General features: G+C 47.3%; 1 protein-coding gene across 7 annotated transcripts in view; it reads right to left on the reverse strand.

Moving 5' to 3' along the window:
• The window catches only part of PLXNB3 (plexin B3), a 394,300-nt gene that overhangs the window by 68,710 nt on the left and 307,881 nt on the right, over nucleotides 1-17,709 (reverse strand). For all 7 annotated transcript variants that reach the window (XM_085629786.1, XM_085629789.1, XM_085629790.1 and 4 more), the window contains 5 exons: nucleotides 16,718-16,840; nucleotides 16,092-16,185; nucleotides 15,831-16,000; nucleotides 5,796-5,941; nucleotides 2,822-2,927 (listed from right to left, as the gene is read on the reverse strand). In XM_085629786.1, coding sequence (XP_085485912.1) covers nucleotides 2,822-2,927; nucleotides 5,796-5,941; nucleotides 15,831-16,000; nucleotides 16,092-16,185; nucleotides 16,718-16,840 — 639 coding nt within the window. The remainder of the gene's footprint in view (nucleotides 1-2,821; nucleotides 2,928-5,795; nucleotides 5,942-15,830; nucleotides 16,001-16,091; nucleotides 16,186-16,717; nucleotides 16,841-17,709) is intronic.

The raw sequence follows: 17,709 nt of genomic DNA on the forward strand, positions 1-17,709 counted from the left end.
TCACCCGGAATGGCCCTCCCAGTCCCAGCTTGCAGCCTCTGTGACCGGACTGATGCCCATTGACTTAAGTGATGCCTGAAGGCACCTCTACACCCAGCCAACACAGGGCCGTCCGAGGTGACCTCTTGGTGTTGCCTTGGACCTTGCCCCTTACTCACCTTAAGTCCAGGAGAAGAGTCCCGTAAGTCACTGCCAAGTGCCTGAACACAGTTCATGTTTTCCCCCATAGGATAACATTGCAGCTCCAGAAATTGACCTACGTGTGAACTTCTGAAACCTGTCAAAACTTCTCTCTCGAAAAGTACTTACCCGATTCCGAAGGTCATGGTATCTAAATTTATATAAAATGTGTGATGTTTTGTGTTGTATTTCTTTTTTGGAGTGTGTGTCTCAGTTACTGCCTTTGTGTGTCCCATAAATGCTTAGCACAACCCTCTGATTAGTCTACCTGCTTGCCCACGCCACCCCCAAAGAGAGCGTTTGGGATGTCATGTTTGCCTGCGTCACCCAATGAGGGTTGCCAGGACTCTTTACACAGAGCACCTCATTTTGGTCCACTATAGCAAGAGTCGGCTTCCAGGAATGTCAGGCAAGGAAAAGGTACATTTTTAAAAGTTCTTTTTCCATAATAGCAAATTATAAATCGGACTTAATCATGTAATTGGGTTTTTAGTAACTATGCAAAATTGTTGTTAAATAATTTATCTAGCTTGTCCCATTCCCGGGATACAGTATTAGTATTTTCTGGTTTTCTACGTAGGACAACTAGGCTTGCCACAGTGAAATATAGCATGTAAGGATGTATTACCATTAAATGGCTACGTGTACTACATTTCAGTACCATACACCCTGCCTTGTGGGTGACAAGGCCTATATGGGGTGACTTATTAATATGTAAAAGGGAGGTCTTGACCTGTCAAAACGGTTATTTTGACAAGTCAAACTGCAATGTTCAAACTGGCCGAGTCGGTCTACAGTGGAAGGTGTAGGGAAATGCCTCTTTTTAGATGGTCATTGCCAAGTTTTTGGACTGATGATTATGGTTGTTCGACCAGCGGTCGCCAAACTTTTCTGTACCGAGAAGAACTTATGTTCAATGAAACACACTGAGAGCTACTAATATTAGCAGTGTAGTAGAATTTAAATTTTCTTATATGTATATTAATTCAACCAATCAAAAGCCTGCTAATTTAATAGGCTGGGCTGCACACAGGTGAGCTACTCAGAGCTACAGTAGCTCACAAGCTACTGGTTGGAGACCCTTGGAGTACACTGAAGCCTGCTAACCAGACCTCAGTGCCAGGGTCATGACCCCATTGGCTGGGCCCAATTGGCATAGGATAACTTACCTGTAAATTCCTAGTATATGGTACCCAAGGCATGGAAGTTAGAGAGACACCCCAGGGATTGCAGCACCGGTTGTGCCATCCTGGGTGTGACACAGCTAAAACTATGCTTGCAGTCCACCGCTGCAGACTGGAAGAGGAGTTTTAAACCGCTAGCCTGACTTTGCCATTTACAGCAATAGCAAAGCGAAACCTCCCTCTGAAGTATGTGTAAGTAACCCCCATGGCAGGCCTACCAATCCCTAAGGCAGGGTGCACGTTATTTCACAGGCAGAACATGTGTTTTTACATGTTCCAGCAGTAAAAACACGAAATTGTCGTGTTTACCGTGGATAGACTTGGTCACTCCATTGACGACTACTGAGTTACACACCGACCCCCTTAGATGTGCCAACTTCTCAACACTGAGATCAAAGTTAATTCTCCAAGGTATCGAACAACTCGTTACATTAAGCCGACTTGATTCTCATTTCAAAATGAATGAACTTACAAACCCTTCTACAATGTACTAGGAACTTATAAGTTAAATCTGCCAATCAGGAATATGCCAATTCAGTAAATGTTTAAAAGGAGCACAAGCACTTTACTACGGTTCAGCAGATCTAAAGTGCACGTGTTCTAAAGCCAGACAAAATATAGGGTCCAGCAAAATGGGAAAAATACGGGGTGACCCTGCAGACAAGGTGAAGTTGGTACACTGCCCTAGTCTGGACTGGCACACGCAATGAAAATGCGCCCAGTGCAGAACAGGACAGTGTGCCAGATAAGTGTAATCCGAAACTTGGAAGCATATGCACCCTCCAAGAGCCAATGTCAGCAGATTGCAATATGGCCCTTTAGCTCGGAAGTGGTTTCACGAGTGGAGTAAAGGATGCCCCTCCATCCAGTGCTTTTTCAGCACAAAAGCTATCAAGCTTGGCCTACGGCAGATCTAGCCAAAATGTCATTTCAGACCCAGCCTTTTCCTCTAGGAAAAAAAACAGCACCACATTTCTGGTAGGTTTCAAAGTTCCATTATGCTAGCCTCTGAAAAGCACCCTGATGACATCATCTTGGGGAAACTACTACCGATACCAAACAGAACTAGTAATCACTAATTTATAAGGGCTAAGAAATGGACTTAAAGAGGGTCCTTTCCCCAAAAAATAGTAATAAAACACTTTGTGAATTGGAAACTAAGAACAGAAATGTCTGTGCTTAAGGTCACACACACTATTGCCATCTTCATGGTGCACATTTGCTTGGACTCAAAAGGGTCAAACCCGGATTAAAATCCAATACCATTCTTCTGCAAAAGAAATTAAGCACAACACTAACAAACTTGGACCCAAAATGAAGTGTTGATATCAAATACTGAGTGTTGAACGAACATGAAGACACTGCAGGGAATGGGTTGTAGATAAACTCTGATGGTAGGTGCCATGGCGGCAGGAGGTGCAATAATTACAAGATCAGTACAAGGAAGAGGTACTCACTTGGTAAAAGAAATCCTGGGTAGAGCGGCCTGGCGGGCGATTCTCCACAGAGACTGTCACAGGACCAGAAGACACCTCCTTGCTTGCAGAGACCTCACAGACGACTCTAAGGGGGGAAATGAGAGAGACTGCTTCACATAGTTCAGACGCTTGAGCTTTCAGAAGTTCTGTGCCATACACAGACAGCACAGGAGAGAGGTAAGTACGAGAGAGGTGCCAGCTCTGCACCAGAAGCCATGTGATGGGAGGAGCAAGGACTGGCATCCAGGCAGTCTGGAGGAAGGGGTGAGTTGTGGGGGAATAGTTCAATACCTTATGGGTTTTAAAAGACCAGAAAGGGGAGTAGGACGATATGAAAACATGCCTAAAGCCCCTCAGTATGAATACTGTGGGGGAAGCATGTGAAAGGCAACGTGTCTCACTGCCTCAGGGTACACACACAAATACAGGATGCAAGCTGGCTGCTGCTTAGCAAAATCTGACTGGCAGACTACACCACCCAAGTCCAATATCCATCCTGGCCTTGACCAGTTCTGTCTGGTCTGCCCTGGTAGCACACGCACCAAGAGTATGGAATCGCAATGACAAGGAGACAAGAGGTTGATATTTTCACAAAACAGATTTTCTGTGGTCTTAGGTTTACTGAAGTAAAAGTAGAGCACATGGAAACAGACCATCACTTGCATGTGTACATTGTAAGAGTCAGTGGTTAAACAGTCACATATATGGGAGGAATTTTGAGGAAGTGACATTCAGGCAGCTCAGTTATATAGACATTGGTTTGAAAAGAAAAGTTTCGTTTCTTTCCCATCCGAGGGTGTAATGCCCAGCGTTCCAGAGTCCGTGTCTTCACAGGGCGCTTGGTGCTATTTCAATTTCTTACAAGTCGGAGGATGTTTTGTTCCTGAGAATTCATTCACCACTGGAGATTGTAAAAGTGAGAAAATGTGGCCTAACGGCTAGGGCGGTCGACCTCAAAGCTGGAGAACCGGGTTCGAGTCTTGGCAGAGACGCTTAAATGTAAATTGATACTTGTATAGCGCACTACTCACCCGCAAGGGTCTCAAGGCGCTTGTACGAATACCGCTGTGGAACCCATCCTGGCTTTCCCTGTGAGGCGTCCACTCCTGGGCACCCCCAAGGTGGAGGCCAGGCATCCTTAGCGTTGTGGGGGCCGTTGTGGAGATTAAGCAAGCTATTGCCCAAAGTTGCAGAGTGGGACTCCATGATTGGAATAGGCACAGAGGCGAGAATTATCAGGTCCGTGGAATTTTTGAGCCCAAGACCCGCCGAGGCGGGGAATCGAACCCTGGTCCCGGGCTAGACCTCTGCATCAGGGTCTGCCACTCTAATCATTGAGCCACACTTCTCCACTTGAGCCACACTTCTCCACATCCTGTGATTCTGGGCAAACCACTTAATCTCCCCGGGCTTAACAAAAACATGAATGTGTCCATCTGTAACATAAGTGGTGCTCATGTAAAGTGCTCCGATACCTTCCAGTCAAGTTTGAGCTACATAAAACTGCAAAACAAATTAAGATGGTTGCCTAGTTTCAAAGCCTTGAAAGTCAGCCACACATGTAAATGTAATTCTTGCCTCTAGACAGAGTGGAGGTCGTAAAATGGGGTAAAAGTAATCCAACTTTCTGGAGTTTGTTGCGAGGTGTGCAGCCTTAGCATGATGGCTTTTACGGCTGCTAGTGACGTCTTAGAAGCTCCTATCAAATATGCACTTCCATAGTAAATTTTTGAGATAACTTTGTCCTGTGTAACTGACAAATGACATTTAGTGAGGGTGGTTTTGAGGCATTTTAGGGAGTAAAGTGCTGCTCAAGTCAATTTGGTGATGTTCATGGAAAGGCATGTGTCAATTCATGGATTTTAGTTTTAGTTTTAATTTCAGAATTAACGCTAGTTGATATCAATTTTAGGCAGAACATCTCTGCTGAATAAAATAAACCCTGTCGGAACCAAGCTATACCCGACTGACGAGCCCTAACATGGTGTGCAAAATAATGATGGGCTGGGATGTGGCCTGAGTAGTTACTAGTGGCTGAGATGAATTCCAGCATCCCACAAATGGACTTTTTTGTACGCTTCGGGCCTCTTCTGTGTTCCTGCAACAACTGTACCTTCCAGAGATTGAGTGAACAGCTTAGAAGGGAGAGAGGCAGACTTAAAAACCTCCCATCCTTCTGAGGTTGGTAAATCTGGTTAAATACATTTGTATTAAAAATGAACTTATCAGTCTTCGAAAGAGGAGAGGTGAAGTATACACTGTTGACCAGATGTTCCTTGGTGGTATGTCAGCCTGGGCCAGGCCCACCCCCCACCTCCCTTTCCCACGCGCCATACTTCTGAACCCAGAGTTTGAGGATTTTACACTCCCTACGACAAAACTGCTCCTTCTGCTATTTTATTACACGTGTGAACACATCTCTTTATTAACAGGTCTGAAGGAGAAACCTTTTTCTAATTCTGGTAAAAATGGCCAGCTTATACAGAGTGAAGTCACTGCAAAGTGATGATTTTCCATTTTGCCCTAGGCAAACTTTAGTTTCAATAAGATAACTATGTAAGTGGAATCTATAAACTCTAAGTCAGTCTTCGCGTTGGTTTGTTTTGGATGTCTGTAAATACAGTGGTTTCTTGTATTCCTTTGAGCACCAATATCTTGGCAGGAACCGCTTATAACAAACAACGAGTAAAAAGGAAAAGTCACTGTATCCTTTGCAATTTTTTATTTATTTATATAGCACAAACTCAACCCAAAAGCATTGGAGAGCTTTACGTTAACAGCAGTTACATGACATAAGGTCACATTCATTTTTTAGGCGAAGAGAGAGGAAGTGATTTGCCCAGCATTGCAGGATGTTGAGCAGACGCAGATACTTAAACATAGGTTCCCCAGATCCAAAGTCGGAAGATCTGGCCATTACGTCACATCCTCTCCGGACTCATATGCAACTCACCTGGTCGAGATCCTGTACAGCTCTGGAACAGCGATGCAAGGGAGTCCGGCCGCAGTCACCTCCACATCCTCCACACTCTGGCCCAGATTGGACCCACTGATGGTCAGTAGAAGGCCTCCCTCCAGCACCCCAGTCTGAGGCTGGATCTGAGTGTCCGCGAGGGGATGAGAGGAAAGAAAAGAGGAACACGGAGTTTAGTAAGGCACACCCAAGTATATAGTTAGTAAGACAGCTCTGAGCTGGTGTTTGCAAGTGGCAGTGCTCAGATTGACAATGAGCGGAGGTCGCTGAAGTAAGTGCTATGTAACTAGCAATAGTAACATGTTTCACTACCCTGAGCTGAAACTTTAAAACTTTAGTGATAAAGCACTTTATAAACATGAATTTACACTTTATACATACACAAAGATCTCTGTGTGTTGATGGTATTACGCAACACCCGGGCATTCACTTTGTTCGCAACTGTGTGTTGCACACAGTTCTCAGCGTCTGGTCTTTATCCTAGGGGCCGCATAACAGTCGCCTAAGCATGCACAGATGAACATACACAAAGAATATGCTCACTGTGTTTACTTTTATAGGGTTCGATTAGATAATTTATTCTATGTACAATTGGTTATGTTCTTACAACTTTGGATAAGCCAGCCCTTACTAAAATTTCCCATGCAGACATTCAGTCAGCCAGGAGCAACAAACCAAATGGGAGCAACTCTGGTGCAGAGCGCTCAGGAAAGAGGGGACAATTAGTTGTACAGTTTAAGCGCCTTCTGAAAGTCTCTCCGAAGGTCCGCCTAAAAAGTCCACTAGTTTGCCGAGCCAACAATTTGCTTCAATTTTTACACGGTTCTTCATTTACTCAGAGAAGAGGCCTTTTGGAAGTAGGAAAAATGAGCCTGCCCATTTGAGAAAAATGTCTCAAAAAGTAATGTTCTGTCCAAGCATTAGTGCAAATCGAAATCCAGACCAAACACCAACTTCCCACGGGCCTATCTTGGAGTTCAACCTAGAGCTGCATGTATATATGGATACGTAACAGTACGATGGGCGGGAAGGCAACTACCTGGGATGTATCTGGCTGAGGTTCATTCCTCAGGCATAGTATCCATTCTCTTTATTGGCTCAAAGAAAGTTAAATAAATCCAGATTCTAACCCCGCCTGCACTCTGGCACTTTCAGGCAGTGATATCACATGACAAAAAGAGCGCTCACTCGCCTTGGTGGCTCTACCCCTTAACGAATAGTTTCTTACCTGTCGGTGTAGTTTTGCAGCTTGAAGATCTTTCTGGATTCACTATGCTGTGCATTATTACGCGGTCTGGTGGTTGGGTCCGGATTTGTAGTCTCTCTTTTGTCTTTTTTTGTAGCCCAGGTGGGCGTCGACATCCCACCATTTGGTGCACTTCTCGTGACGTCGTCCTGCTTCCTGCGGAAGTCCCACCTCGGGGCGCCATCTTCGGATTCTTTTTTTTGTTTTTGGACCCTAGGCCATTTACAGTATTTCTTCTCAATTATCTCCTTTCTCACATTTCTTTTCAAGTCTTCTTTTGTTCTCCATTCTCTGTCTTTCCCCCCTCTTCTCCATCCTCATCTTTCTGGCGGAGGTGGGAGGGTTCGCTGGTGAATCCAGAAAGATCTTCAAGCTGCAAAACTACACCGACAGGTAAGAAACTATTCGTTTTGCATCGTGAATCTTTCTGGATTCACTATGCTGTGCATTGATTTTGTAGCGGTTTGTCACTTTTGTGGCGGCTGGGTGGAAGATGAGCGTTGGTCGTTGAATATATGTTGAAGCACCTTTATTCCTACTTGTGCTTCCTTGTTCATTTGTATATCCACGCAGTAGTGCTTAGTGAACGTGTGCACTGAAGCCCATGTTGCCGCCAGGCATATGTCTTGAATGGGTGGGTTTGCCAGAAAAGCAATTGTTGCTCCTTTCTTCCTTGTTTAGTGGGCCCGTGCCCCTTCTGATAGTTCTTGTCCTGCCTGTTTGTGGCAGAACTGTAACATCAGTGCGATCCATCGCGCGATGGTGCCTTTTGTTACTGGTCTACCCAGGAAGCTGGTTGAGAAGGACACAAAAAACTGCTTAGTTTTCCTGTGCACCTTGGTTCTCTCGATGTAGTGCATCACTGCCCTTCTAGCGTCTAGAGTGTGCAGTGCCCTTTCTGCGCCTGTGGTAGGGTTCTGAAAGAAGCTTGGTATTTGTATTGTCTGGTTCATATGGAATGCCGACACCACCTTCGGCAGGAAGTGTGGGTCCATTCTCATTACGACTCTGTCCTTGTTTATCTGGATGTAGGGCTCTTGCAGCGTTAGTGCTTGCAGCTCGCTTACTCTGCGCAGCGAGGTTATTGCCACCAGAAAGGCTGTCTTCATTGTTAGCATTTGAAGGGAGGCCTTGTGGATGGGCTCAAAGGGCGCCTTCATGAGTTCCGTTAGGACTAAGTGGAGGTTCCACGCCGGCGGCGGCATCCTTTTTGGTGGCGCTATCCTTTTTGCCCCTCCAGGAACCTCTTTACAACTCTTGATGTAAAGAAACTTTCACCAGTCTCACCTTGTGTGTAGGCACAATCGCTGCGAGGTGTACCCTTAGTGAGGAAGAACATAGTTTAGCCTTTAGTAGGTGCGTGAGGTATCTTAGCACCGTTGATTCCCTTGTCAGCTCATTTTGCAGTTTATGTCTCCTGCACCAAAGTGTGTACCTCTTCCATTTTTCCCCATAGCATTTCCGTGTCGTTGGTCTCCTTGCTTCCCGGAGCACTCGCATAGTGCTTGGAGGTAGCTTAAGGTGTGCAAACTATGTCTTCAGGAGTCATGCCGCTAGGCCGAGGCTCTCTGGCTCTGGGTGTAGAACCTCTCCGTTCTGCATGGAGAGTAAGTCCTTTCTTTTGGTGAACTTGTGTGGTGGTCCCTGTGCCATCTTCACTATTTGCGAGTACCAGGTCTGTCTTGCCCACTGTGGTGCCACTGGGATCAGCGTCATGTTGCTGGTCCTGCACTTGTTGAGTACCCTGTGTATCAGTGGTATTGGTGGAAAAGCGTAGGCAAATGTTTTTGACCAGCTTATCCATAGGGCATTCCCCTTGGATTGTTTCTCTGGTTGCCTGGATGCGAAGCTTTGGCATTTTGCATTCAGGTGTGTTGCAAACAGGTCTATTGTCGGTGTACCCCACCTTCTGAATAGCCTTAGCGTTTCCTGTCCATTGAGCTCCCACTCGTGGGACGCCGAAGTCTGCCTGCTGAGCCAGTCTGCTTCCACATTGTCCTTCCCTGGTAGGTGAATGGCCAGCAGGTCTATTTTGAGTGGGATGGCCCATCTCCAAATCTCCTGCGCCAGGTTGGATAGGGGAAATGACTGTGTTCCTCCCTGCTTGTTGATGTAGAACATCGTTGTTGTATTGTCTGTTTGTATCAACACCTTCTGGCTGTACAGTTTTTTCTGGAAGGCTTTCAGGGCTAGGAATACGGTCTTCAACTCCAGGTAGTTGGTATCTGACCGCATCTGCTGGAGTCCACAGACCCCTCACTTTGAGCTTGTCCATATGTGCTCCCCATCCTATCTGAGATGAGTCTGTGGTGATGGTCACCGTTGGGTTTGGTGGTGTCAAGGGCTTCCCTATAGTTATGTTCTCCCTGTTCCACCATGCTATCTCCTCTTGCACCGCGTGCGTTACAACCACTAGATCCTCCCAACTTCCGTTTGCTTGTGACCATTGCTGTTGCAGCCATTCCTGGAATGGTCTCATGTGTAGGCGTACATTGGGAACTAGGTGAATGCATGACGCCATCATCCCCATGATCTTGCTCGCTGTTCTCACTGTCAGAGCTTGCCCCTTCTGGTAGAGGCGCGTCTCCTTCAGCAGGGTCAGTGTTCTCTTGTCGCTGGGCATCACTGTTCTCTGTAAGGTGTTGATCTTTGCCCCCAGGAAGATCTTCACCTGTTCTGGTTCCATAGAGGATTTGCCCCAGTGTATTGAGAATCCCAGCTTCATTAGTGTGTTCGTTACCCGCTGTGCGTGTTCCTCGCACTTTTCGCGTGAACTTGCCTTTATTAGCCAGTCGTCGAGATAAGGGTATACATTAATCCCTTCCCTCCGCAGGTACGCTGCCACTGCCGCCAGGCATTTTGTGAAAACCCTTGGTGCGGACTTCAGCCCGAATGCCAAGGTTGTGAATTGGTAGTGTTCCTTGCCAATGGCGAACCTTAACAGGCTTTTGTGCTGCCTGTTCATTGGGATGTGCAGGTATGCATCTTTGAGATCCACGGTGGACATGAAGTCTCCGTCTCTAATTTGCGGGAGTACCTCTTGTAGAGACGTCATTTTGAAAGTTTGCGTCCTTACGTACTTGTTTAGGAACCGTAGATCCAGGATGGGTCTTAGTGTCCCGTCCACCTTTGGTACCAGGAAGTAGTTTGAGTACACTCCCTTGTTCCTTTCTTTGAAAGGTACTGGCTCTATGGCATCCTTTAGGAGTGTTATTGTGCTTCTTCTACGAGTTGCACTAGTTCCTGGCCTGAGTGCTCCCTCCTCTTTGCTTTTCTGTTTGGTGGTATCCTTTCCAACTCTATACAGTATCCGAACTGTATGATGTTGAGTATCCATTTGTCTGTTATCTTTTTCCATTCTTGAAGGAAACGTCTCAGTCTGCCGCCTACTGGTGTTACATGTTCGTTGGCGTTTGGTCTGTGTAACCCTCTCGTCTTTGATCTTTTGTGCTTCACCCTCAGAGGGTTTTTATGGGTGAGCACTCTTTCCCGTGTGAAGTCACTTTGAGGTGGGTTGGTCTCCCCCTCTGCGTCTCTGGCCTCGTCCGTTCCCCCTGCTCCGAAAGGACTGGCCCCGAGGCTGGTATTGCCAGTGTTGTTTCTGCTGGGCCTGCTGCCCGTGATTGTCGCCCTGATGGGCCTGCTGGAATGTTTGGTTTGACATTCCCGGCTGTTTTCCTCCTCTTCCGTAAGGTCTCCGTGTCGGGGTACCTCTTCTCATTCCTCTGAATTGCAGGGCCCCCATGGACCTTGCTGTTTCGTTCTCCTTTTTGAGCTGGGTGAGTTTTTCATCCACCGATGCCCCAAACAGCGTCTCTCCGTTGAAAGGGGTGTTCAGGATGTTGTTCTGAACTTCTTGCTTGAAGCCTGAAATCCTGAGCCAGGCTTGCCTTCTTTCTGTTATTCCAATTGCCATCAGCCTGCTTGATGTTTCTGCTCCATCCAACGCTGTTTTAAGGCAAGAGTTTGCTATATTCTTTAATTCCTCCACTAGGTGTGCAGCTCTTTGTTGGTATTGCTCGGGGAGGTGCTTCATCAGTTTTCCCATTTCGTCCCAGTGTTGGTACTGGTGCCTGTTCAGCAGGGCATTGGAGTTCGCCATGCGCCAGTGCATTGCCGCGTTTCTCTCTATTTTTCTCCCAGTCAGGTCCATCCTCCTACTTTCTTTGTCTGGAGGTGGTCCAGAGGTTGCTGGGACATTTGCCCTCTTCCTGGCAGTAGATGCAATGATTGAATCTGCTGTGACTGATCCCTTGATGTATGGAGGGTCCTAGGTGTGATGGACCTGCATGTTGCTGGGTCCTTGAACGCCTCGTTCCCTTGGTTCGTGACACTCTGGAGCATGGGGAGGAACTGGCTCCTAGTTTGGATAGGGAGCAGTGTCTCCAGTAAAAAGTCTGCTTTCGGCTTTTCTTCCTCCAGCTTAACACCAAAAGCTGCAGCCGCACTTTTGACTACCATGTTGTAAGCCCCTATGTCATCTGGCGGCGAAGGCCTCGAAGGGTAAGTCTCCACAGGCTCTTCTGGATTTTCGGCGTCAAGGTCCTGACACTCCAGGTCCTGCGTCGTCGACGGCGCCGAGCCGTAGTTCGATTGTTGTTTCTCATATTCTTCTCCCTCATAGTAAAGGTCTTCTTCTTCCTCTCTGGGAGTCCTCGACACCTCGACGATGATAGACAGCGGTTTCGTTGGGATAGTGAATTTTCTCATCTTCTCCTCGAACTCCCTTTTCCTTTGAAGGATGTTCTCCATCTCCGCTTCGAGCCTCCTCTTTTTCTTCTCCATTTCAGAGGCGTGTTCGGCGTTGAGCGCCGGTCTTTTCGACAGAGCTTGTGTCGACGCGACCTTATCTTTCGAAGTCGAACGCCCACTTTCTTGGCCTTGCTTCGACGACCTTTGCCTTTCGGCGGTCTTCGGCACCTGGGAGTCCTTCTTGACGGATCCGCCGGTCTTTTCGTCCTTGGATCCACTCGCGGTCGTCAAAATTTTCGGCGCCGGTGTTCCTTTCGAGGACTTTGACTCTGTTTTTCGAGAGTGACTGTTTTTCAGGGCCCTGTCGAGGGTTTAGTGCTCGACGTCTCTCCTACCTTGTCAGACGTTTTCTTATCAGTCTCTGCAACCGTGAAGTCATCAGGTCCTTCGGCAACGTTGTCTTCGTCGTCGGTGGAGAGGCCCAGTTCGTACAGTGTCGGGGCCTTCCCCTTACCCTCCATGTTGTAGTTGGCTCTCCTCAGTCTCTCTCTCACCCGGAGCGTGATCGGTGTGAAAGCCGAACAGGCGTTGCACTCCTTGCTCTCGTGGTCGACAGGCAGGCAAAGGTTGCAGACCGGATGTTGGTCCTTCTGCGCGTATTTGTGGTGGCAGTTACGGCAGAATTTAAAAGGTGTTTTGTCCATTCCTGCGCTCAGTGTCCCTGAGTGCGCATTCTCCGTTGGACGTCGAAGATCTCGAGGTTCTCCTCCTTCTTAGTCGTCCCGGCTTGTTGCTCTTCCTTTCTGTAGTCTTCCTCAACTTTTTCTTCGATGAAACTCGTGCCTTTTCTTCTTTCTTCGCCAAAAAACTCTGGAGCTTCATGGTGACGATCCAGACCCAACGGCGGGAAAAAGAATCTGAAGATGGCGCACCGAGGTGGGACTTCCGCAGGAAGCAGGACGACGTCACGAGAAGTGCACCAAATGGTGAGACGTCGACGCCCACCTGGGCTACAAAAAAAGACAAAAGAAAGACTACGAATCCGGACCCAACCACCAGACCGCGGAATAATGCACAGCATAGTGAATCCAGAAAGATTCACGCTGCAAAACTTTCAAGCAGCAGAGAAATGTTTTCATTCAGGTGCTTCCAAACGTTTGTTTTATTGGATAATTTAATTATCAAGTCACCTCTCACCTCTCCCCTTTTGTCTTTTCATCCTGTGCTGCTAAACAGAAAAGTGGCGCAGTGGTCGCTCATCTGACCCTGTTATACTAGGACAGTGACGTGTCATCACCTAGTGGGCACATCCATTTTACCGTTTGACACAGACAACCACAAGGGTCACCAGTGCAACATGACCGGTCGCCTTTGCCCGTACTGTTTCATGGCAATGAGGTTACTTCGTAGGCTTTGATCTTACAGTGCAGTGAGAGTCGAAAGGGGCCCCTTCGCAACAAGATCACAAGTGGTTCTCCTTCCTTTGAGCGTCTGATTCTGAAGAGTCCTGTGGTCACTGAAAGGCCTCTGGTCCTTAACACTGCCTAGAAAAGAAGCCATTCAGTGTCACAGCCAAGCAAGGTCACAAAACAGAGCCCTATTATGGAGTTCGACCTCTAAGCGATTCTTTGCCATTGCATCAGGCTGGAATTAGCACAAATCTTGTTCAGCACAACAAACACTGCACACGGTGGCAGAGCGCCAGACAAGCATTTCCAGGGCCAATCTGTCCTCTAATATGTAGTTGCAGACTTAGTGGCTTTGCCAGTGCTTTATTGCTTTGCTATAATATTCATTGAGTAAACCACAGAACATTCAAAGATGGCCACCAGTGCATGCAGTCACAAGGACCATCTTTTAATGGTTCAAGCAAGGCCACCAGTGTGTGCACAGTCACAGCTGCCATCTTTGAATGGTTTAAGCATGGCCACCAGTGCGTGCGCAGTCACAGGGGCCATCTTTGAATGGTTTAAGCATGGCCACCAGTGCGTGGGCAGTCACAGGGGCAATCTTTGAATGGTTCAAGCATGGCCACCAGTGCGTGCACAGTCACAGGGGCCATCTTTGAATGGTTCAAGCATGGCCACCAGTGCGTGCACAGTCACAGGGGCCATCTTTGAATGGTTTAAGCATGGCCACCAGTGCGTGCGCAGTCACAGGGGCCATCTTTGAATGGTTCAAGCAAGGCCACCAGTGTGTGCACAGTCACAGCTGCCATCTTTGAATGGTTTAAGCATGGCCACCAGTGCGTGGGCAGTCACAGGGGCCATCTTTGAAAGGTTCAAGCATGGCCACCAGTGTGTGCAGTCACAGCTGCCATCTTCGAATGGTTCAAGCATGGCCACCAGTGCGTGCAGCCACAGGGGCCATCTGTGAATGGTTCAAAAATGACCCACTGCTGATATTGGCTACAACAATGCCACTATACACGCATTAACAAAGCCAATATAAAGTGGGGTGGTATTCGTGGGTGTTGAATGCAGGGTGGGTCACAGGAAGAAGAGAAAAAAGCTTTGAGAAAGCAAGCACTTGACAAGTGGGGTCATAGATAGAGTGGATGAAAGAGGGAGGGTGTGGAGCGCAGGAGTGGCAGGGAGGAGCAATGAGCAGAGGGAGAGAAAAGAGAACAAACATTTGCAATGCAATAGGTCTTGCATTTGCTAGAGAGTAAGCTATTGGCATTGTAAATGACAATGCCTTTATTTATGTGTAAATTATCAAAACATAAATAAGAGGCGCTGTCATTTACAATGCCAATAGCTGAAACCCTCGGAAATGCGAGACCTATTGCATTGCAAATGCTTGTTATTCATGGGGCATGCACAACAGATGCTTGATGTACACCTAAAAAAGAGAGTAAATACTTTATACAGTCAGCGGACTCACTTCATTTCTCCAGTACATGGCAATGCTCGCTCTAGGTAAAGATGCAACTTTTTATGAATGTGAACGAGTTGCGGCTGATAAAAGACCATTTAATTTCTTTACTAGAACTCTTAAGCCACTGTAAATCATCTTTACAACTGCTCTGTTGTAATCAACAGCACCTGCTGACCTATAAAAGGGAAATTGCATTTTCTTTTTAATTTTAGATTCACCCCACGTTGTAATCGTTTATGCTCCCCTTTTGCCAAGTTTAACATATTTGTAGTCGTGTGCTCCTGTCAGCCCTTTTCCTTTAGACACAGGGCTGCTTTTAAAACGAGTTGGGCAAACTGCACACAAGACACGCGGCTGCCATGATTTAATGTAAATTAACAAAAAAACAACGATTTGGGCGTGCTGCGTGGCCCATCCCGCAAGTGGTCCTATTGTGAAAGTGAGCATAGCGTGCTGCAAATACCAACAAAACAAAACACAAAAAAACCAGCCACCATTGCTAAAGCTGGTGTCCCATCAGTGCTCCTTAGATTAATTAAGCAAAGAGTTCTCCCAAAGGGCTAATGCAAGCTATACAGTAAGGACACACGTAAATGGTCCAGTCCAGATGGAAGGTTACAAAAGAAAGGGAGGCACTAAGGAGGGACTAACAAGCCTATAAACAAATCAGAAGCAAGCATTTACAAAGGACAGTGATAGCAGCCAATTGAAAAGATGGGCGGCGCTTCAAGTTCATACCTGAATACAGCATGCCTCACAGAGCAGCGCATGCGCTGCCCAGGATCGACCTAAAAATGACCCCTCATGCATTGGAATGCAAGGATTCCATAGGAGCAGCCGATAGAATGATGGGAGAGGGAATAACCTGTGGGCTGATCTAAGAGGTGATTGACAATGTCTCAACCAAATGGCCAGAAAGGGAAGAAGACAAAGCCTGAGGTTTGAAGCGGGCTGACCCAAAGTCAGCTCTAAGTATACAAGTCTGCAGACTGGACCTAAAAGGGGCTAATGGGGTAGGGGCATGGAGTGAGGGGTTAAGGGGAGAGGAGGCAAAATGTACAAAAGGTTTTTCAAAGTCCAGCAGCAGCGTATACTCCAACACACTCCAATCACATCCCTCTAGAGAGCAGGGGGAAAGACAGGTGCCCCCTATGGAAGGAGGACAGAGGAGTAACAAACACAGGATGAGGTCTCACCGAGTTAATGGTGGGCGTGGGGCACACCAGGACCGGCTCCGAGGGGCACGACTCGTGGTACAGGCAGCGGGCGTCCTGCTCGTCCCCACACCAGGAGCAGCTGTACTTGGTCTCCGAAGCCTGGCAGTGGCTGCAGTCAGAGTTTTCCACCGAGCAGTTGTACAAAATAACTGAGGGAGAGAGAAGGAAAATGTCAGACGATTGACGTGAATACATATCCGACTCCCACCACAATGGCCTACCACTCTTCTCGCGACCTACCTTGCACCTGGCCCTGGTTATCGATGCGGTTCCCATTGCCTTCAATCAGATGGATGTTGACAGGATGCTCCTTGGCCAGGGCAGAGTAATAATACTGCAGGGAGAAGAGATGAGAGGGGACCGTCAGCTCAAGACAGGGGAGCACATTACAGACACCTTTTAATGGAAAAACACTTAAAACGTTTAATAAAAAGGACAGCGCCCAGAGGCAGGTGGCTTAACGGAGTGGGCAGAAGGAAAGAGTGTGGATGGATGGGGGAGACTCTGGCATAGCAGTTATGTGGGGCTGGCTTGGCAAAAAGGGGAAGGTTTCGGATTTGTGGACAGGCTGAAGTAGGGTAGGACTGGGCCAAGGCAGGGATGGACTGGGCGACTCTGGAATGGACAAGGCTAGGCAAGCATGAATGGCTGGATGAGCCACGATAAAAGGGCAACTAAGCGCGGAGAGGGAGAAGGGTGTGATCGAAGCAGAAGAGGCAGTAAATACAGAAGTCATGGCGGAGGTTGTATGATGGGCTAGAAAGAGGGGGTGATGTTGGCTATGAAAAGGTGGATGAGGGTGGTTTCTAGGGGTGAGGTTGGACAGGATGGGGCAGGAATCCAGGTGGTGAACGATCAAGCCCTACCTCGTGTGTGGCACAGTGAATGAGGTAGGAATCATCCTGCTCCGAAGACCGCTCCACCTGGGCGCGCAGCCTCAACGGGGTGCCCTCCACTTCCAGCACACACTGATACGACATGTCCTGGTCCTGCAGAGTGGGAACATCATGATGAGAGAAAGGGAGAGAAGGATTGAGAAGTAGAAAGACGAGAGAATGAATAATACAAAAAATAAAGGAGATGGACCGGTTGTGCAAACGTGGAAAAAAGAAAAGAAGCAAGTTGAAGGTGAGGTGTGAGGAAGGGGAAAGAAAAATAGGAAGTAATCAGAAGGCAAAAATGAGGGATACATGTAGAAAGAGAAACGTGAAAGAGAAAAGAACAATCGAGAAAGAAGATTGTTACTGATTTCTGTGACTGGCAACCTTCACTATAGAGGCCCTTCGGGGCTCTGACTTCTTTCATTTACCTTTAGCACAGAAGCAGATGCCCAGTCCCTTTTCAGGACACAGGAATGGGAGGCATCCAGATGTGTCTCAGTGCCTTTGTCAGCCTCCATCGTATCCCTCGCACATGCACTCTACACTCACTTTATCTAAACATTTGCGCCACTGAGGATACATTTGGAGAGACGGCTCATCGAACCAGTAGTGAGTAGGTACTGAGGGTATCCATCGTCAACATTTGTATCAACAAGGAAGTCCTATCATCCAGCAGATTATTCAGCTTTTGAACATTTCAGCTAGCAAAGCTGGTCAAAACAATAGCAAGCTAGCATGGTAAAAATGCAACTCTGCGAAAAACAACCACCTCCAAACAATACTTACCAAAAGATGAGGCCAACAAGCCAATCCTGAAAGAGCTGCAAGCCATTTCTTAGGAAATGAGAATGCAAGACACCCTTCAATAACACAGAGTTTGGTGATTACTTATACTTCCAAAAGCAACAATATATGTTTGATCAAAGCAGACATTGGTGCCAACAATGAAACCTCCAACAGAAGCAGAGCCCTTTTCA

Source organism: Triturus cristatus, chromosome 10 (genome assembly GCF_964204655.1).
Source record: "Triturus cristatus chromosome 10, aTriCri1.1, whole genome shotgun sequence".
NCBI classification, from domain to species: Eukaryota; Metazoa; Chordata; class Amphibia; order Caudata; family Salamandridae; genus Triturus; species Triturus cristatus.